We start from the raw sequence: 22874 nt of genomic DNA on the forward strand, positions 1-22874 counted from the left end.
GCACTTCACATATTTACATTTTGAGTGAAATAATTTTAAACTTTGAGTTGTGACTCATTTATTCTGAAGTTTCTTAGTTTCTTCAACTTAGATTTTCACATAGGGCTCCAGAAGTTTTTTTTTTTTTAAAATGACATCCTTTCCACTGAGCTAGTCAAAAGCCTTTCAGTGGGACACAAAATGAGAGGTAGATAATTTTATGCAAAGCATCAAGAATAAAATCCAGCCATGCAACCATGCATCATTTTAGGAACTCTAACATGCCAAACTGCCAGTCCAAGATTTTACATGCAGCCAATATTGATGCACAAGGTTTCTAACCTCCTTCTCTCTTAATGATCTTCTAGGTTCCCTTCTAGCCTTTCTCCTCTGGTTTTTCTCATCTTTTTCTTCCTTGATTCCTTTGACCAGTGCAATTTTCTCCTTGACTATTTCTGAAGTATGTGCTGTATGAATACTCATTGACCAATCAGAGATTGTATTATCAGTCCAGTAAGAGTTTGTAGGATTGGCAGGGAGAAGGAAAGAATTAGTTCCTGGAGTTGCGTACTCTATAGAGCTGGTTTCCATGGGTTGAAATTCATAATAATCCCACTCCAGGCCGCTGGAGGTCATTCTTCAACTAATTCTCATGTCTCATAGTGTTTTAAAGTACTTTAGCTGCAGAACAGGAAGTTAGTATTTTAATCTCTCCATGTTTAGAATTATCCTCTTCTGTTCACCCAAAGGCAGATGAAAACTTAGTATCGCATTAATGAATTAGCTATATTCAGCTCAAAATTCATAATTTGTTAATGGATTCTGCATCTTTTAAAAAAAATAAAATAGAACCTGGGTCAGATTTTTAAAGCATCGGGAGGACAATTTGCACATGTAATCACAATAATGCTGCATAAAAATGGAAAATCAGACATTTAAATAATTACTTTAATAGATTATTTGATCACTCCCCCATGCATAGTTTAAAAATCTGGACTTAACGGTATACATATGATTAATATTAATGAAATGGAGGTCAATTGACAATATTTGATACAGAAGTCTAGCAATATCAACAGAACAAAGGGTTTCTTCTTTAGTTTCTGAAACACAGATTACAGGGACCTGCACACTGAAAGGGTTATATTATAAAATGTAATAGAAACATCTCTTTGTGATGCAAGTACAAAATGTGCAAAGATGATTCTATTAGGGGGAATTTATAGGTGGGAGGCATTTTTTACCCTCTAAAAGCAAAGCAGAGAGAGGCAAACTGTAGCAATGAGAAGCTAGGACAGTGGTGGACAAACAGTTAGGGATGAAGAGCCACAGATAGAGTGCAAAGAGCCACATATTAGATATTTATTTTTATCTCTCTCTCTCTTTTTATATATAGATATAATATATATCTATAATGAAAGAGAGAGAGAAAAATAAATATATAATACATGGCTCAATGCCCTCCCCTTCCCCCAGAGCCAGGCATCTCCAAACCGCTGCTATAACCCAATCCGCCACCCCTCCCCAAGCAGGCACCCCCAAACCTCCGCTGCTCTAATTCAATGCCCTTGCCCTCCCTCAGAACCAGGAATCCCCAGCCCTTCACCCTTGCTATAACTCAATGCCCTCCTCTTTTCCCCAGAGCCAGGCATCTCTCCTTGCCCGCTCAGACTCGATGCTGGCAACTTACCACAGCCACCATTGCTACTGCCGCCACCACACGCTTCCCCCACCAAGCGGTGCAGAGTGTGCGCAGAGTGGCGGATGGCACTCCCAGCACACGGCAGAGCTGCATTTAATGACTGAAAGAGCCGCATGAGGCTCAAGAGCCACAGGTTGGCCACCCCTGGGCTAGGAAACGGAATTACTAATTCCAGAGCAACTACCTTAGTGCAAGAGCCATTGTAGAAAAATCAAGGTTGCAAGCCTGCCAGAGACTATCCTAAACTTCAGTGTCAGTGACAACTGGAAATAGAACCCAGCTGTCTAATGGTGAGATTTCTTCAAGATATCTGGGCACTAAAAATTCATATACGTGCATAGTGTCATTTTCAAAAGTACCCAGTAAAAGTACCAGCACCTCGGTGCTGAGGGGAAAAAAAAAAATCACACAAGGTGTCCATCTGTCTATTTAGGCACCAAATACCTTTAAAAATATGGCCCTTAATGCTGAGTCCTGTATTCCAACCACCATGGTACATGGCCTTGCTGGCCACACCCTGCAGAAGGAACTATTTGGATGTTGCTCAAAAAAGGTCAACACTATGTGCTTAGTGTGCTGTACAACCACATTGCTCTACAAGCCTGAGCAACGTAGTTATATCAAACTTAACCATAGGGAGCTGGTACTGTGTTGGAGGGAGAGGTTCTCCCACTGACATTGGCTACGGCTACACTACACATAGAAGTCAACCGCTGATATGCAATTTTACCTATGCCAACTGTGTAGCTAAAATCGACTTATCAGCGGTCAACTTCAATGTCTGTCTATACAGAAGAAGGTTGACAGGAGCGTTTCTCACACCGATCTTCCTTAATCTTCACGGCTCGCGAGGAGTTCCAGGGTTGACTTTGATCCCCAGAAAGTGCCATTTCGTGCATGTGCAAAACAAAACCCCGGAAGATCAACCCTGACCGGGTTGATCTTCTGCAGTAGTGTAGACTTAGACAAAGATTACAGTACAGTAGGGTCTCAACATTTGCGAGGCTGCCATGTTGAAAACCTTTGCAAATGCTGAATTTCGCAAACATGGCAGCCCCCGGCTGCCGGCACTCCCTGCCCTGAGCCGCTCCAGCCACTTGCGAATAATTGAATTTGTGAACCTGAGGTTCACAAATATTGAGACCCTACTGTACAGGGTTAGCCTTAGCTACCACCTCTCCCAGGCTGTGGCCAAACTAACCTCTCCTTTCAGAGGGACTATGGTAATGTGGCACTTTGGAATATGCTAATGAGGCACTGCATATTCATGGCAGCACCTCATGAGCATATGCCACATTACCATAGCCCCTCTGAAAGGTGGGGCTAGCGTGGCCACAGCCCCAGAAGTGGAGTAACGATGCTGACAGGTGACCTTTCACTGGCAGCTATAAGCATCATTAAAGTGCTGCACCGGAGCAGCCCTGGCGACACAGTGTGTGTAGTACAGATCACTAGTGTCAGAGACACAAGTAACAATGCTAAAAGTCCTAAGAGCAGGAACATTACACCTATCTCTAGCTGAAGTACCTCAGAACAAACCAGGCAAAACTATAGTTTGTGTACAGGAGTCAGCACAAATCTGGACAAGTTATGTTTATTTCAATCATTTTGTAAAAATTCACCCTACGTCATTATTTGTCAGAGTGTTAGAACTAAAACGACGATGTAAATATAATTCTAATCTCTCGTAATCTAGGCAACATTTTCCCTAGTATTAAAATTGTCTTTATAGAAAAGCTGAGAAACACCAATGATTTATCTTTTACTGTTTTGAAAAACTATCATCAGCTAATTGTAAGGGTGATCATCAATAATTTACTATGATCATTTATCATTCCAGGGTTATAAGACACAGGAAATAACTCATACTGCAAGCAATCCACTGGTAGCCAGTTTGCTGGGGTACTGTACGTACTTCAGACTCATTTTTCTGTGCTCTCCAGAGAAGAGTGTCTCCTGCATTATGATGTCCACTCTACTGCAAACATTCCTGGTAGATTATATCATGTCAAGTGTTCCAGTGGGACTCCTGTATGGCACAAATGAGCTCGTATTTCCACTTTTGTATCAAATGGCAGGCAACACCCTCTACTGTTACTAACACTCAGGCCTGGAGTAAAAAGGCATCTTTTAATGCTTTGCTACAGCTTGAAAATAAGGGCCAAGCAATTCATCTAAAATACTAAATTTTACTAGGACTCTGATACACTGTTACTTGTTATGATTCAAGACAGAAAAGCTGGAACCTTTATTCCATTCTAATTTGGCTACCACCGTTAAGAGCAAAACTCCAGCTCTGTTCAGAAAGAGTGATTGAAAGAGCAGGCCCCGGTGTAAGAATGGTTGCATCTACTTACATCATCCTGAATGTCCAGGTCACAGCCTGCCTTCAGCAAAATCTGGACAACACGGAAATGCCCCTTGTAGGCAGCAAGATGCAGAGGGGTACGGCCATGCTGTGAATGAAGAGAAAATACTCAGTTTTTGTGAACCACTGGTTAATACATAGCACTCATCAAAATTTAACCCCAGGCATCCCTTCTCTTCATACTGATCTGTTCATACCTTTCTCTGGGAAGCTTATTGTCTGAAACTCCAAACGAGAACAAACCTTTACCTGTTCATTTTATAACAGGGCTTCCCTTATTTTGCGTGTGTGATAAAACCACCTCCTTCTCTGTCCTTCAGCTTTCTACTGCATTTGGATTTATTGTCACCAGCCTTGTGACAACACCTTGTTGGAGTAATACAAGTCTACAGTCAACAGCATTACATTTTGAAGGTAGGATTTAACCAGTTGTATGCTTCTGTCTTCTCCACTGGAGAGCCACTGACGACTTTCAATTCCTTAATCTTGTATCGCCAATTGTATTGCCAAGCCCTGGGGCAGTTGCTGCTTTTGTTTGCCCCCTGCCTCCATAGGCAGGGACTAAGGAGCTCGTAGGAATAAGGGAATTTCAATGTTGGGGGGGTCCTTTTGAAAAGAACCCTGGTGTAGACGAGCCACGTGGGAGTGAACCGTGGCACTTTGAAAGTGCCGCGGCTGGCAGCATGCTAACGAGGCACTGAATGAGCATTTCAGCGCCTCATTAGTATTCTTCGATTTGGCCATTAGCACGGCCATTTTGAAGTTTTGGTAAGTGTAGACACAGCCTGTGTGACAGAGGCGCTACAAATCATTCTGAAGACAGTGGTGAAGTCTTACACATTTGGAGACCGATGAGGCCTGCAGATGGAGGTGGGGGTGGCAGACAAAGGCAGCAAATGTCCCAGGGCTTGGTAATACCACTGTCCCAGGACTTCCAGCCACCACCATTGCTACTGCAACAGTGGCAGTGGTGGGAGCCCCGGGCCCCTTAAACTGAGACTGGAGTGCCACATGGCACACTTAGGTCAGCACTGAGGGCTGGGCAGAGGGGCAGTCTCTAGGCAGCTCTAAAGACTGTCTAGACCCAGCCTCGTCCCTTCCACTGAGGCCTCACCCCTTCCAGGCCATGGAGCAGAGCCCCCTCCCATCTGAGCCAGGGGCCTGGTGAGGCTGTTGGCCCCTCTGAGACTGATGTTTATGCCAGCAGCTCCCCTTTGAAAGAATGACAGGCACATCACATCTAGGGTTGCCACCTTTCTAATGTCTGTAACGACCCCGAGGCCCTGTTTCCCTGTCCAGCCTCTTCCCTTGAGGCCTCACTCCTTCTTCAAGGCCCCACACCTGCATGTCAGGCACATAACAAAATTTATTCCACATACGTCAAAAATTAGAAGCAACGCTGCCTCTAAACAGATTTGAGCACAGTATTCATTAGTAGCTAATCCACAGTTCAGCTGAATATAGGCCCCTAATGGCTACAGGGAACAGCCAAGTTTTAATTAGTAAGATGCAGGAATCATGCATAGTTTGGGGATATAGGAGAGAAGGAAAGTAAGAGCTAACTTAAAAAATTAGATTTTTTTAATTAGAAAAAATAGCCTTTCCCAGAAAGTGGGTTATAGAAGTCTACAGTACAACGAAAAGAGAGGAGCACTGTTCAGTTTTAATTGCAATCGAATTATCATTTGACAGAATTAAAAAGAGAACACTACAGAAAAATGGGAGCAGCTGTTGAAGGAAGGTATTGTGGTAAGTGTTAAAAAAGAAACTGTAATCAGACATTAAGACGTTCCTCCATAGAAAAGAGAAAAACAAAAATAAAGATGTTTGCTAAGGTGGTAACCCCAATAAACTAAATTAGAATATATCAGTATAAAAGGAATTGTGTGTGTAAAACTTTTCAGCTAAGTCTACACTGGCCACAGAAGATTGAACGTGGAAGATCGATCTTCCAGGGCGCCATTTCACACAGGCACGTAACAGTGCATTCCAGGGTCAATATCAACCCAGGAACTCCTTGAGAGTTGCAAGGATTAAGGAATGTTGACATTCTTCAACATTCTGCAGTGAGGACCAGGACCAAAGTTGACAGCTGCAAAATTGATTTTAGGTACGCAATTGGCATACCTAAAATCGCGTGGCAGCCATCAACATCCCAGGTAAGTGTAGATGTAGCCTATGTGTCAGGACTATGAGAAATAAAAGATCATAAACAAGAATGTTAGAAGACTTTCTAATCTAGATTTATTTAATCACAATTACATACGACAGGCATTTAAGAACCCAATCATCTACTGAATCATGCACTCTTCCACTGAGAATCACAATCCACTAATAAGTGAAAACTGATGTTTTAACTTAGATTGGCCTGGATAGCCTTTGTTATTAGGAATACAACAGATTTATTTTCCTGTGACTGAGCAGGTTAAACTGCACTGGTCAATCCAGCAATAGAAGAAGTGAACACCCCTGGTGCTGAATGACAGCTGGTGTCCTTCAGTAACTGGAAAAGAATAAGCCAACCATTAATCATTATTTGTATTGCCAGAATGCATATGAGCCCTAGTCATTGATCACAGTCCCATCATGCTAGGTCCTGTTCAAACACAGGACAAAAAGGGCATCTCTACGTCAAGGAGTTCACAGTCTAAGTAAATGCTTGGGGTTAGTAAGAAATTTCACCCATGGGAACTTTACTCCACGTAACTGTTGCAGGCAGGATGTTTTGCTTAAACGAACCACTGTTCTGGTTTGGTATTCCTATGCTCCTTAGTAGGCAGCTAAGGCCTTGGAAACTCAGCCTGTTCCACATAAGGAAAAAGTTGAAATTGCCTCTTCCCCAGACCTGCTGAAGGGAGAACCATACAGCATATTAATTAGTTAACAATTAAACAGAACTTCAAAGCTGTAGAGAGTGCTAGCTAATTGTTCTAATTTCTCTTTCTTTTTCCAAAATTCAAATGAAGGAAAAGTTCACACACACTCCAGAACTCAAATATTTCAAAATGCAAATGTGTTTCTTCCGGTATTTTCCACACACGAACAGAATGGCTCATTCCCATCTAGTAAATTTTGCTTTCATGTCTCCAAAGCTCTGACCACAGCTGCCTCTGAAAGCACCTAAGGAAGAAGTAGAGCTGCATAGGCAAATTCAATAAACAAAACAGACAAAACGTAAGGTCAGTGAAAACACTGCCACAAATTAAAACACCTCACCAACAAGGAGTTGTAGCTTTGTCTAAACATGAATAACCTGCTGTTTTTACAAGTCCAACCTGATCTAAAGATGGCCTTTATTAAGACCGTAGGTAAAGTAATGGCTGGCCCAGTTTAATGGAGTTCATTTCCTTTTATTACCAATTGGAGGAGAGCCCAGACTCGGTGTCAGTTTCAGGTAACTTAATAGCAAAAGGCATAAGAGAGTCTCTAGGCAACGTTAATAAAAAGGACAGCTTGACAAATGATTCTGAGGCATGAACTGAACGCTAAGATTATGTATATGGATTCAGACAAGTTTAGGCTTAAAGGTTCTTTCTACATTACTTAATTACAAAAATAAATCACATAATCAGGTTGTTTCACTTCCCAGTAGATTACCGATATGTCACAATAATAGTTTATTGTAATCTTGCACAAAGTAGAAAAAAGCCTGCTTGCAACCAACTCACAATCTTTAAAGGGAGAGGGGGTTAACTATGTGAATGTGTTCAGAAGGGAAACTTTCTGATAAGATAACCATCTCCAACTGGTGAAAAAATACTGGAGCACAGCCAAAGGTGTTTCGTTAAAAGGAAAAAGGGAAAGGAAGATGAAGCATTTATTTTAATATGAGAAGCTGTTTACCCCTTGTACCATTTTCTTCACTCAGACACATGCATACTCTTCCCCCCACCACCATAAGTCTCATATGACAATCTGTGAAACGGAAATCATAGGATCATAGGGCTGGAAGGGACCTCAGGAGGTCATCTAGTCCAGCCCCCTGCTTCAAGCAGGATCAACCCCAACTAAGTCCTCCCAGCCAGGACCTTGTCAAGCCAGGACTTATAAACCTCCAGGGATGGAGAATCCACCATCTCTCTAGGCAATGCATTCCAATGCTTCACCACCCTCCTGGTGATGTAGCTTTTCCTAATATCCAACCTACTCCTCTCCTTCTGTAACTTCAGACCATTGCTTCTAATTCTGCCATCTGTCACCACTGAGAACAGTTTCTCTCCATCCTCTTTAGAGCACCCCTTCAGGAAGTTGAAGGCTGCTATTTAATCACCCCTCAGTCTTCTCTTTTGGAAACTAAATAAGCCTAAATCCCTCAGCCTCTCCTGCTAGGTCATGTACTCCAGCCCCTTAATCATTTTTGTTGTCCTCCGCTGAACCTGCTCCAGCACATCCACATTGTTTTTATACTGGGGGGCCGAAAACGGGACACAGTATTCCAGATGTGGCCTCACCAGTGCCGAACAGAGGGGAACAACAACAACTTCTCTTGATCTGCTCACAGTGCTTCTCTTAATGCACCCTAATATGTCATTAGCCTTCTTGGCTACAAGGGCACACTGTTTACTCACATCCAGTCCTTCATCCACCATAACCCCTAGGTCCCTTTCTGCTGTACTGCTGCTTAGCCCGTCAGTCTCCAGCCTATAAGAATGCTTGGGATTCTTCTGCCCCAAGTGCAGGACTCTACACTTCTCCTTGTTGAACCACATCAGATTCCTTTTGGCCTAATCTTCCAATTTATCCAGGTCACTCTGGATCCTATTTCTACCCTCCCACGTATCTACATCTCCCCCTAGCTTAGTGTCACCTGCAGACTTGCTGAGGGTCCCTCATCCAGGTCATTAATAAAGATGTTGAACAACACTGGCCCCAGAGCCGAGCTTTGGGGCACTCCACTTAAAGAGAACCACCATCCAGATATTGAGCCACTGACCTCTACCCACTGGGCATGACTGCCAAGCCAGGTTTCTATCCATCTTATACTCCATGGATCCAATCCATACTTCCTTAACTTATGAGCAAGAATGTTGTGGGAGACTGTATCAAAAGCTTTGCTGAAGTCAAGGTAGATCACATCTACTGACTTCCCCATGTCCACAGAGCCTGTTACCTCATAATAAAAGTTAATCACATTGGTCAGGCACGACTTGCCCTTGATGAATCCATGTTGGCTACTTTTGATTACTTTCCCCTCTTCAAGTGCTCCAAAATGGATTCCTTGAAGGTCCCCTCCATTATTTTCCCGGGGACTGAGGTAAGGCTGACTGGTCTATAGTTCCCTGGACTGTCATTTCCTTTTTTAAAGATGGGCTCTACATTTGCCTTTTTCCAGTCATCTGGGATCTCTCCTGATCTCCAAGAGTCTTCAAAGATAACGGCCAAAGGCTTGGCAATGACATCTGCCAATTACCTCAGTACCCTTGGGTGCATTCAATCCAGACTCATGGATTTGGGTATATCTGTTTTTTCTAAGTAGCTCTTAACTTGTTTCTTCCCCACCGATGGCTGCCCTCCACCTTCCCATACTGCACTGTGTAGCACTGTAGTATGGAAGGTGTCCTTGTCCATGAAAACTGACGTAGAAAAAGCATTGAGTACTTCAGCTGTTCTCACATCATCTGTCACTAGGTTACCTCTCTCATCCAGTAATGGCCCCAGAGCTTCTCTGATAACCCTCTTATTGTTAACATGCCTGTAGAAACCCTTCTTGTTACCCTTCACATCCTTTGCCAGCTGCTGTTTGAATTGTGCTTTTGCTTTCCTGACTACCGCCCGGCATTCTCCAGCAGTATATTTATACTCCTTCTTAGTCAACTGTCCATGTTTCCATTTCTTGGACACATCCTTTTTGAGATACAACTTAGGAAATTCACTTGGTGGGGGGGGGGAGAAGCACATCATTGTAAACTGTCCATTGTGTGCACATACTGTAACATAAGGTATGTGCTACATTATTCAATGAGCTAAGGTACATAAAATATAGTGTCTCCAAAGAATATTCTAATCTTTATTATGGTAGGCCAGTGCTCCACAACCGGTGAACCATGGCACGCTGGTTTGCTCTGAAGCAGCATTTAGTGTGCCTCAAAGCCGCACACTAGGAGTGCCACCTGCTGCTCTGCGCACACGCCCCAGCACTTGATGGGAGAAACACGTGGTGCCAGCAGCAGCAGCAGCAGCAGCAGCAGCTCTGGGGCAGGGGTGGTAGAGGCTCTGGTGAGTTGCTAGCATCAAGTTAGAGTGGGGGTGCTGGTGGTGCCTGGCTCTGGAGGAGGAGAGCAGGGGGCTGGGGGTGCCTTGGCGCTGGGGAAGAGGGAGGGGATTGGGTTATATATAACAGGTGTGCTGTGAAATTATAAGGAGCACTAGAGTGTGCCACAAGGTGACAAAGGTTGCCAAGCACTGTGCTAGGCTAATCGTTAATGACCAAATTCCTTCCTAGTGTTACACCATTTGCTTTACTGGGGATGTATTTCATCTCAGGTTTTACATTCTTTGACTGGCTAGTTTCTTACTCTTTGAAAGTAGTGCTGGAAAGAGAGAGAGAGGGAATTTAGGCTGCTGGGAAGTGGAACAAATCACAGCTTTTGGGGCACGAAGTCTGTGTCTGTCTGTCAGTTGGGGTGGGGGGTTATCAAGCATACAGAATAGCCAGTCCTGATTTACCCTTTCACTTAGCAATCTCTCCCATTTTTTTCTGTTTGTATTCCAGACTCACCTCCCCTCAGAGCCTACCAGTTCTTGACCAAGGGTATGTCTATACTTACCAGGTTGGTCTTCCAGGGTTCGATTTCATTCGCCTAGTGGGGACATGCAAAATTGAACAATCTGGACTCAACAATCAACCCTGGTACTTCTCATTATCATGAGGAGTAAGGGCAGTCAAAAGGTGAGTTTCTCCTGTCAACCTCCCTCTCTGAGGATAGCAACGTAAGTTGATCTGAGATAGGTGGATTCCAGCTATGCAATTATTGCAGCTGGAATTGTGTATCTAGGATCAACTTTCAAGTCTTGCGTAGACCAATTCTCAAGCTGCAACCGAAAGGTCATACCAGGAGCTGACGCCACAAACAGCCAGCCAGCAGTGTGACAGGACTGGCAGATGAGAGGAAGCAAATTAATAGCTTAAGGTTGGTCGTAGACCTGCAGGGCCTTGTAGGAAAGACCAGTTCCAGTGCTGAACAATTCTCATGTACTTCATGCTCTAGGGCTAAGGAATCAACTTTAGACCAACTTAAAATGTCCTTGCTTTGGCTCATGTGTGTCAGTAATGAACAATACGTACCATGTAACTTCTCGCATTTCATTTCCAGTACTGGTAACCCCAAACAGTTGAATACCATGAGCAAGGCCCACAAAATTCCAAACAGTGGCTTAACAATCATAGGGTTTACAGATAACAAATCTGGAGTTCTTTTTATGTGCATTATAGCTTTTCAATTTTTAGAGTTCATGTTTCCAAGCTTGTCTCTGCAACTATGAGGGCTAAGAAACAAAACAGTTTTTTAATAAAAGCAGAAATGTCAATATTTCCATATGACTCCAGCATCCAGCACTTGAAGAAAAATACCAGATATGATGTGTCTCATGACAAAATTGTCAAAAGTTGGAAACTCTACAACCCACACATCTACTGGGTGTGGTTCATTGCCCCGTGTTGTGGCCCTTAGACCACTTACACAGAGAAAGAATGAGTCACCTCTACAACCTTAGCTGGGCGCCAGCTAGCTTTTAGCTCAAACTGTAGCAGCTCCTGCACTAAGCTACAGAGATCCCAGGTTCAAGTCTGTCTTTGGGTGGTTACAACTGCATCTCCTTTTGATATCCAAGGGCATTAAAAATGGACGTGCAGAGGGGAGATGGATAGTCTAACAGTGGTACAACACAGATAAGCAAGGAAACTCAGTTTTGGGCCAGAGATCAAGCTCATGCTCTGTAGGCCAGCAGAGGCTGGACTGCTGGGCAAAACAAAAAACAAAAACAGAGCAAATGGAGTTTGGGTGTCACTCTCCAGCAGCCCGTCTCCGGCTAATGCAAGTAGCCCTGCTCACAGACACTGGAGAGAGGGATATTCGCCCCTTTTCTCATGGTAAAAAGTCAATGCCATATTTGAAGGCCCTAGCAGCAATACAGCAGTGGTTGCATGCCTGTTCTTGTCTTCCACGAATCCACATCAGAATGGTGGCACCAGATGTAATGGTGGGTACCAAGAACACAATGTCACTTGGCTCAGATGTGTATTTTCTTCTTGTTAAAAGGGAATTCCCTACCCACAATGCTTGGGGAGAAGGGGAGGAAGAAGATGAGCCTGCCTTTTGAGAATAGCGTCTTTCCTCCTCCAGCATCGTTTGCCATCCTCCACCATGACACCGGAGATGTCTTGCACGAAGGCATCTAAGGGTGCCAATGAGGGTGGAAACATAAGCTAACAATAACACTTCACAGCTGCTCATTGAAATGAGGCTTTTGTCATGGAAGTGACTGTAAGCAGACATGGGCTTTTTATTATGCAGATCACTGACCTAATAGTTCTTAAACAGCTCTCAAGTATTTTATTAGGTAGAGTGGATGGATGAGTATTTCAAATCTGATTACTAATGGCGGCTTGATAAACTTGGAGTTGTCATAGTCTATGACACAGATACGAACTAGGGACATTTCAACTTAGATGAATGAGTTATATAGATGTTTGTGTAGGGATTTTTATTCAAATGTGAATTGTTGCCTCCGGGTGACAAGTCTTGAAAATCCTCCTTAGCATCTGGTTAATGGACAAAATAGATTGGTGTGCTGATAAAATAGAGTGGAGCTCTCACATGGAGACTCATGTCAGTGCAGCAGCTGCGAGTGCAGGGCCAGCTTAACACCCAGGCAAATGCCTAGGGCCCAAATTTAAGCGAGGGATAGATGGTGAGCAATTTTATTTTTTTAATTTTAAACCAGTGAGGATTTGCACACAAACTGAAAGAAGTTCACCTGATGCCTGGGGTAATTAAAGCCACTCACTCAGACAAGGGAAGTTCTTTCTATTTGCAAACAAATTCGTACCAGTGGAAGACTGGGTCGAGAGAGTACACACAGCTGAGACTCACTTTGCCATTGCCAACAGAGTCAGAGAGAGAGGAAGGCAATGGATAAAGAAACTGCTTCTTTCTAGAACAAAGTGGGGGCTCAAAAATACATGTTTGCCTGTGGCTCTCTGAGAGCTGAGTGAGCCCTGATCAAACACACTAACTATCGCCACGAATTTCTGTTGCAAAGTGTTGTTGCACATGAGCAGCAGATGCTTTGGTAGTTTTAATTTTTTTTAACCACTCAAAGGCAGTAACCCACATTTGCGATGTAATGAGCTAAGAACAGAACTTCATTAGCACAGCTGTCGGAAAACTGGTTTCTATTTAGGCTTATACCCGGCAACCTGTTCTATGAGACTTTTTGCCTATGCAGAGCCCATCTTATAGCAGGATTTGGGCTTCTGTCTGCTTATATCCACTTCATTCAGACCTTATTTTACAGGAGTGCAATCATCCCTTCATTTTCTTTCAGCTGTTATGCTATGCTGACACTGTAGTTTAAATATTATTTTCAAGATCTGTTAAAAATGCGTGCTTAAGCTGAAACCTTTTTGACACAGCATAGTCCTAATTACTGTGATTGGTCACACTGGCTTGCAAGGAATAACGATATAACTTCAATGGACCTACAGTAGTAGGAACTACATTCAATAGTTAGAATTTGCAGAATGAGGCTTGTAATCTCTCAGGTTAAGCAGTATGTCTCGCCTCTCTCTGGCTCTGTGTACCTAGCACTGTTGTTCCTGAACAAGCTATTCTGGAAGAGGTATTCTGGAATACCTTATTCCAGAATAGCTCAGCTACACATAAAGGCTATGTTGACACTACAGAGATCTTTCGAAAGAGGCTCTTTCAGAAGATCTCTTCTGAAAGAGCTTCTTTCGAAAGAGTGAGTCCACACACAAAAGCTATGTCATCAGTAGCATTGTTGTTTTGAAAGAGGCATGCAAATGAGGGAAATCAAAACTGCAGATGAGGTGCTGATTTATATATCTGGCACCTCATTTGCATATTCTTTCGGAAGAGCTTCTTTTGAAAGAAAGAAAGCAGTGTAGACACTACTCTTTCGAAAGTAAACCCCATTTTTGAAAGCACCCTTCTTCCTAAGAAAATTGGGAAGAAGGGTGCTTTCGAAAACAGGGCTTCCTTTCGAAAGAGCAGCATCTACACTGCTTTTTTTCCTTTGAAATAAGCTCTTTCAAAAGAAGAATATGTAAATGAGATGCCAGATATGTAAATCTGCACCTCATCTGAATGTTTGATTTCCCTCATTTGCATGCCTCTTTCAAAAAAGCAATGCTAGTGGAGACAGCCAAAAAGTGGATCAAAAGAGTGATCTGCTCTTTCAAAAGAGAGCGTCCACACAGCTCCCACTCTTTTGAAAGAACAGGCCAGGGATTGAAAACAAAGACTGTTCTTTTGAAAAAAGGGTCCTGCGGACTTTCTACATGTTTTTTTTCTAAAGAATCTTTCAAAAAGGGGGCAAAGTCCTGAAACAGACACACCCTTTGAGAAGCACCTTGGATACACGACTGGTGTTCCCCATAAGCTGTGCACTTGTGCTGCTGTTCAGAAGAGATTCAAATGCCACCCAACTTATTAGCAGAGCACCCACAGCAAGGTTCTTTGTTTCTACTTGGGGGGTGCACACTTGCACATCTCAGCACACACAGGCTGTGTCTACACTTGCTTTCCTCTTTCGAAAGAGGCATGACAATGAGAGAAACTGAAAATGCAAATGAGGTGCAAATTTGCATATTGGACACCTCGTTTGCATATTCTTATTTCAAAAGAGCTTCTTTCGAAAGAAGAAAACCAGTGCAGACACTGCTCTTTTGAAAGTAAACCCCATCTTCGAAGGAATCCTTCTTCCCATCAAAAAAGGGAAGAAGGATTCTTTTGAAGATGGGGTTTACTTTCAAAAGAGCAGTGTCTGCACTGGTTTTCTTCTTTTGAAAGAAGCGCTTTTGAAATAATATGCAAATGAGGTCCAGATATGCAAATCTGCACCTCATTTGCATTTTCGATTTCTCTCATTGGCATGCCTCGTTCAAAAGAGGAATGCAAGTGTAGACACAGCCATAAGGTTTATCCCACCCATGGATGGAAAAAAATCCACATATGGATTGGAAAGATTAGAGGAAACATTGCCCGTTGACCTACAAATGCTGAATAGTAATTAAAACTATTAATAAACACCTTAAAAAAATTAGGCCACTACTAGGGTTGCTATGGAAAAGCATGCAAATCAGAAAAGGCCAAAGTTAGGGTTGACTGTGTATCCTTTCCTTTGCCTCTAGTGCACATGCACCAACACATTCTTTAATTACAAAACTATATATTATTATTTCTGCCGGTTCCCTGTCTGATTCAGGAAGCAAGTCACATAGGCTATGTCTACACAGTGAGTTGCTTTTGAAATAATTTATGCAATTTGTGCTATGCAAACTGCACAAATGATTTCAAAATTCCTTATTCCAAATTGGTGACGTCCAAACGCACTGAAGTTTGGAATAAGGGGCGATGCCAAAAGTTCTGTTACCCCTTGTACAACAAGGGGAGTCCAAACTGGAATACCGTGCTCAAAACAGCAGCACTATTTCGAGTGCGGGGAAGAGCCACGGCACTGCTATTTCAGGATACATTTGTCTCCTGAAATAGCAATCAGCGTGCAGATATAGCCATGGTGCCCCATAGAGAGGAGAGGTGTTCAGTTCTTATTTGTATCCTCAAAGATCGAATAGAAAAGGTCACCTCATGCACTGCACTCTATACAAGACAGGCTGGCTCTACACACCTACACAGCCAAGCTTTCTTCACTCCACTATGTCCAGCTGGACATCACTAACCAAAAAAAAGTCCTTTTAAAATGATACTCTAGATATGGGATCAGCAACCTTTCCACAGCGGAGTGCTAAAACTTGACCTTTTGACTTCAATGTACAGTCTGAGTGCCAGCGATATTTTTAAAGTCACTAACAGACCTACTTACAAGAGCTTCATTCATAAATAAATGGTAAAGCTCTGCATCTTGATTTAGGTGGTGGTTGGTAGCATTAGCTGACCTCTGGTTACGCCACAGGCAGCAGGGCTTTGAGAAATTTCCTGGCTGCACGGGGAAGAAGAGGCAAAGCCAAGCTCCGCCTTGTGTGCCAATGAAAATCAGCTCACGTGCCGCGCTCAGCACCCGTGGCAGGGGTTGCTAACCCCCTGTTCTAGCTGTTGTTTCATGCAGGAGCTGTAATAGCAGCAATTGCAAGAGGGCACAGCACACTAATGAAATCACAGCAAGAAACAAACATACTGACAGAACGCATTCATTCTTGCCTAATCAAAAAGAAATCAAACTTCAATCTAAAACATTTATCGCTTAGTAACTTTCCCGAAGGAAAGCTGACTCACAAACTGACAAATAGGCAGGAAATTTAAGTTAAAAGCGACCATGCCTCCTAACTCTTAGCAGAAAAGGCACATTCTAGTCAGGTTTAGTTTTCTTCCCTCAATTTTGGCAGCATACACATCAAATTATTTTTAAATGACTCATTCTGTCAGATCAAACAGCCTGTATGTTCAGATTTAATTATTTTTTAAACTCAAAAGCTAGCCTGTGCAAAGGGCCGGACTGAAGGCTTCTGGAGGCCAGAGTTCTGTATTTATTCTCAGAGCAGAGGACACACGGTCAAATGGCAGTGCAAAGTTCTCCACGCTGCCATACACATACAGCTAAGCCATGTCTTATGGGAGCAATCAACTTGGATTTCTGAGCAAGGAAGCTACCTGCTGCTATTTGTTTCCATTGTTTGCAAGGAAACATGACATTGTATACATATTTGTAGGTGACTAATTGCAGAAGTACCTGACTTGTATCTTCAATTTCTCCTCCTACGACAAACAGTCTGCCAAGGCCCCAAATGTTAGCAAACCAATCAGGCCAAAAGGGACAACAATACAAACAGAATCATATGATATTCAAGGAGAAAGACTTAAGCATCAAGAAATGTTTGGTGGGACCAGGTTTGGGGCTAACTGATGTGTGATGTACCTGTAAAAGAGGACTGTTTAATTCACTGGTTCCTACCCCATCCTGTTCCACTAGGTTCGCTTACGGCTTTTGTTTTGCGGTAGCAGCTCATCATTAGTGGTGAATGCTGCTCTGCAGGATCAGCACCACTCTATGTGCATTTCCACAGCACCACAATAATAACTGCAATGTAAAATGGGAAATGTAGATTTCACAGTTTGTTTCAAATGAATATTTTTAAACAGTGCAATAAAACAATGATTGCTGCAGAGCTGCAGAAATATCCAAACCATGGCACCTGGAAGCACTTACCCCGGCAAAGAGCCCCAGTAACAGGTAGTGAAGAACAGGGAAGGAGAAAAAAGGGAGAACCTATAGCTCAGGCTGTCCCTATCCTATTTTAAATAGAAATCCTGAAGAGTCTGAGTGATATCAACTCTTGCTGACTTCAGCAGAGCATTATATGCTTGCAATTCAGACTGACCAATGGAAACTGACAGTTTCAGTTGAACTCACTCAACTGCTAATCTGACTAAACCAAAAAATAAATAAATCTTTGAGCCAACTTCCAAGTGGGCATTTCAGTGAAACATTCCTCTACTGATGGGTTTTTTTTTTTTCAGTTTTACTCATATTATGTCAACATCTAGCCAATGCAAACAATGCTTTACGTACAGACATAGATGTCTAAAAGAAAACAGTATTGTTTACTGAAGCAGCAATAAACACACCGTATGACCTTTCATTTTTATTATGAGAACTGGATTAGCTTGCCAACTCATCAGCATTTTAAATTACTTGGTTTTGAAAGATAAACAAGTCTCACCTTCACTTGACTGGTGCCCAATAAATCTAACGAGGATAAAGAATTATAAAGAATTTCTGAACAAAGAGCTTGCTCTAGAGCCCAGCTCCTTCAGGTATGCACAGTGGTTTTGTAATTGGCTACACTTGCCAGCACATGTTTGCAACGTGTTTCGTGTCCTCAGATGCAACAGAACTTTTTATTTTCCTCCAAACTCAGGCAGTAACTGTGTGGAAACTTGCATTCAGAATGGTAGTGGAGATGAGAGTGTATAGTATGCCTGCAGCTCCTTTAATAATTTCATTGCTTTCAGGACCCTCTACAGTGGATCTACAGTACAATCCTCTTATTGAAATCCCACCAGCATTCAAGTATCTTTAGATGAATAATGGCAAGCAGAGATGTTTGGACAACAAAGTCACAGTGTTTTACTACAGTTTTGCATGTAGACTATGGGCTATGGCCTCTGGATTGAGTGTTTCCATATCAGCAAGAGGCCATCTGGCAATGGCAAACAAACAGGAACTTCCGCCACCCCCCAAAATAAACCCCAAAATAACACACACACACTCTCTCTCTCTCTCAAGAACTTCCCCCAACCCCCCAAAAACCTCCTAAAACAACACACACACACACACACACACACACACACACACACACACACACACACACACACACACACACACACACAGAGCAAAGAGAGTTTCTCATAAACCTGGAGCTACTGATAGACAATTCTAATATATTTTTGCAACGTATCTACTCACATTGTACTCAAATGTACTCACATTTCTTGTCTGAAGCCTCCTGATGGCCCTTACAGCTGTCTCGTGGAGTCTAATATTCACAGTCAAATTTTGTGTTCTCAGTTGATACATGAATGTAATTAAAACTAAAATGTGCCTCAGGACAGTATTTTTGCCAAAATAATAAACCTGTCCCAGATCTGATCACTCTTGTAGGCCTAACCCCACCCACCTCCTCCTCCCCAACTGCTCTTTTTAGTTTAAAAATTTTGTAGCAGACCACAGGCCACCCTTTTTACCTCTCTGTCACATTCTGCCTGCCACACACCTACCCCCAACTTCTTCCTCTCTCATGGCTCCGGCCTTGCACGCACTTCTACAACATCCCACTCTAGCCTTCTGACTAGAAACTAGAAAGCTGACTACAAGGCTGCATCTACGAGATATGAAAGACTGTATTAAAACTGATTTTTAACGCTGGGTTTTCTAAATTCAATTTTGAGCATCTTCACCTTCCCACAGGCTCCCCACAAAATTGACTCATTGCTGCCACACACAAGTCACCAAAATAGACTGTTGCAGCAGTGTATTGTGGGAACCTATCCCATAGTTTTCTGAGCCCTGTAGCATTCTGGGTATTTTCACTGGTGCAGCATGGGGAAAAAATGCCCCCCACGTAGCTGTGGGTATCTGATGACATCTTCCTACATTTCATTTTCCTCATTCCCTTGCCATGTTTTCAAAACGGGACATAAAAGCACTAGAGCACATGCTTGATGTTAAGGGAGGAGGAAGGGTCACATAAACCGAGGGGACTCTTAACATCAGCAGGGCCAAAAGCCACCATGGGCCCAGGGGAAAGAGTTGGATCTGGATTTAGACCTCCTGGAAAAGAAGATCCTCAGATCAAGAATTTTGTCTCAAAGGCCAGCCACTCTAGTGACAAAGTTTTTTTCTTCAGTTAACCAAAAAAGCCTCCTGGTGTGTAAGTAGACACAGGCACTACACTGAAAATGCAACTGCTTTGCTTTGGTTGCTCACCAACACTCTGGGGCAGGGCCCACCATCTGTTCCTAGAAGTGGTTTTCTTTTAAATGTTAATGACACTTTTCCACAGAGAATCTTAACTTGTGATTTATACAGTGAGCACTAGCAAACTTCAGAGGAGAAGGGGAATACTCCAAGTTTTTGTGGTTTGAAAAAATAACATGCAATAAAAAAGAGGGAATGGGAGAGAAAACATTTTTCATTAGTTTTCCTCTCACTCAGATTTGATTAACAGACTATTGAGAAAAAAATCATGTAAGGCCTATTTGTGTTCAGATTTGAACTCTACTAGCTTTACCTCTCAGACTGAGCAATTTTTCATAGATCACTCACATGATTTCCAGTTATTATTTATAACATAATTAGAGCTGGCAATGGGTTCACTTCAACTGCACTCTTTTTTTAAATCGTGTTAAAAGTCTTTTGATACAATGGGCCAAATCCTGACTTTCCATCCCAGGATGGAAAATCAAATTTATAATCCTAAACCGTATAGCTGCACAGAGATTGCAGACGCATGACAATCAGAACCACCACCAACAGGGTTCTGAGCAGTTGAGTGCATGCTGCCAGAATGTAGCGTATTATAACCAAGGACCTTTCTCTTAAAAAAATTATGTTACTTACAGCTCACATACATTTATTTTGCAAGAACAGGCAGTTTCTATTCCTCCCTACTGGAGAATATCCTGAGCTTTGTGTAGAGACTCAGGATCTCCCTCCCCACCAATTTTTCCTCGATGGTGATGAATTTTTAAAGCATGTTCATTCCTCAAAAGTCAAAGCACATTTTACAAATGCCACTGCACAGGTGTCCAGCAGAGCACATATTTAAAGATCCAGTATGTATGGCTGCTATGTATTTTTCCCTTCTCGGAAGCAAAGAAGGAAAAGAAATGTATTATTTCATCTTAATGCTGGCCAACAAGTACAGATTTAAAGACAAATTAAAAACACTTTTAATCCCCTCTCCCCTCCCCAATATGTTTAAATTTGTAAAGCAACAAGAACAATATCACAGACAATGGTTTAGGAGTTACACTAGTTCCCAGGGAATTTGTAAAGAGTTTTTTCTCTTGTTACCTTGGTAACTGCTACCTTGGCACCCTTGTTGATAAGCTGCACCACATTATCCACTTGGCCTTTGTACGCAGCTATGAGAAGGCGTTCTGAAAGCACGGCGACCGCATCCTGCTGGCTCATGAATTAGGAGAGAAAGGTTTCCAGGGCAAGCAGTATACAAGTTCCTTCAATCCAAAATGAAAGCTTCACATCAGTCCAAACACCGCATGCAGAGGCAAAAAAGGACTTCAGCTCTCTGAAAGATTAATTTATTACTATGCCATCTTCTGCACCTATGGATTAGAAAACAAACAAGAGTACCGTCAGCAACATGTTGCAAACTGAAACACCGCAGCCACTCACCACCAAACCTCTGAAATGGTCTTGAATTTTCTTCGGATTAGGAGGAGGGCTCTGGAAAGAACTCCTGAGCATCCTACAGGTGCAATTGTTGCATTTCTATATGCAACATAGAGGATCTGGAGACAATACACTTGTATTGTATCCTCCCACCTTCTCTCCTGTTTCTGCTTCAACCACACTGGCATCAAGGATACAGATGGAATTATCATCTCGTATAGATGCCAGCTTCATACCACAGTGATGCTAGAAACAATCCAGAGACACTGCACTGTAGAGAGAATGCATCCTTTTGTACCACACTCCAGGGAGGCCGTTTGTGAGTCAGCTCTTCCCCCTCATTCCGACTCATTCACAAAAGTCCTCTCTCTACCTCCTCATTTATTGACATGCTCACTTCGTTTGCAGTAATTAACCACAAAATGTACTTAAATAAATTATCCATTACAAATTTCTTCCCTCTCCAATTTCATCAGGTGTGACACATATTGTAGATTTGCCTTTGCACAGGATTCCTTGCATTCATTTCTCTGTCTATACTTGAAGAAGTCATTGCTAACAGACTACCTCAGGGGTGAGCAAGGTGGGGGGGATAGCATGATTGGCTATGGGGTCTCAGGCTCATCCATCTCACTGAAAATGTTGAAAGATGCTACTGTTTTCATGTACGTGTATTCCTAGACATATACCGATTAATAACGTTTTTATATTCTAGATACTTATTTTTTACATGTGCCAAAAAGGTTTTTTTTTTTTCATACAAACATAACTGAAATTTCCATCAGTTTGGATTATATTAGGGAGGTTGGGGAGCCCTCATAATTGCAGGGATGAAAAGTGGGGTCTGATTCAAAATGTTCGCTTACCTCTGGACTAAAGCACTGTGCAGCTCCTAAGGCAGACAAAGAGCACAGGCACAACAGCTAGCCAGCCAATAATGAAGTATACTCAGGACCCCTAGTGCAAATTCAAAACTCACAAAATCCATGGGGCCATATAAAGCCAATACTGGGGTAGTGTGGACTTCAGATGATTTCGTTTTTAGGTTGTGAGGGAGGATGCTAATGATAATTTTCCAGTTAACTGAAAAGCATGTCTCTGACAAAGAACCACATGCTACATCAGAAGCAAAGACAGAGTAACAATAATGCAAATCGCTGACAGTGAAAGGGAGAGTCCACAACCGAATGAGTCTCCTAGGGCAAGGTAAAGATGATAAAATATGGGTAAGATATGATGAGAAACAGTCAAATGAAAGGGTCCCATTCAATGATATCACGTAACGGAAGACAGCTAAATAGTGACAAGTTTTTAAAGTGCTTATATACAAATGCCAGAATTCCAAATAATCAGATGAGTGAACTACAGTAATTTGTGTTAAATGAGGAAATTGATATTGGTGTAATGAGGATAATCAATGGGACACAGTAATGCAGGATGCAAAATATATCAGAAGGACAGACAACGTCATGCTGGTTGGGAAGTGGCACTATATGTGAAAGAAAATGCAGAATCAAAAGAAGTAACAATCTTAAAGGAACCAAACTGTTCCATAGAATCTCTATGGATAGTAATTCTATGCCCTAGTAATAACAATAAAACAGTAGGAATATATTACCAACCACCTGACCAGCATAATGATAATGACTGTGAAATGTTAAGGGAGATAAGAGAGGCTATACAAATGAAAAACTCAATAATAATGGGGGA

The 22874-nt window shown here is 42.4% G+C and overlaps 1 protein-coding gene across 3 annotated transcripts in view; it reads right to left on the reverse strand.

Annotated features, from left to right (window-relative positions):
- The window catches only part of ANKRD6 (ankyrin repeat domain 6), a 159898-nt gene that overhangs the window by 24621 nt on the left and 112403 nt on the right, over nt 1-22874 (reverse strand). For 2 of the 3 annotated variants that reach the window (XM_074990889.1, XM_074990887.1), the window contains exons 3-4: nt 20826-21097; nt 4039-4137 (exon numbers count right to left, since the gene is read on the reverse strand). In XM_074990889.1, the coding sequence (XP_074846990.1) occupies nt 4039-4137; nt 20826-20945 (219 nt within the window). In that variant the 5' untranslated portion in view covers nt 20946-21097. Of the gene's footprint in view, nt 1-321; nt 661-4038; nt 4138-20825; nt 21098-22874 lie in introns of those variants that run through there. The other variant, XM_074990886.1, reaches the window with a different exon arrangement.

This window comes from Carettochelys insculpta, chromosome 3 (genome assembly GCF_033958435.1).
Source record: "Carettochelys insculpta isolate YL-2023 chromosome 3, ASM3395843v1, whole genome shotgun sequence".
NCBI classification, from domain to species: Eukaryota; Metazoa; Chordata; order Testudines; family Carettochelyidae; genus Carettochelys; species Carettochelys insculpta.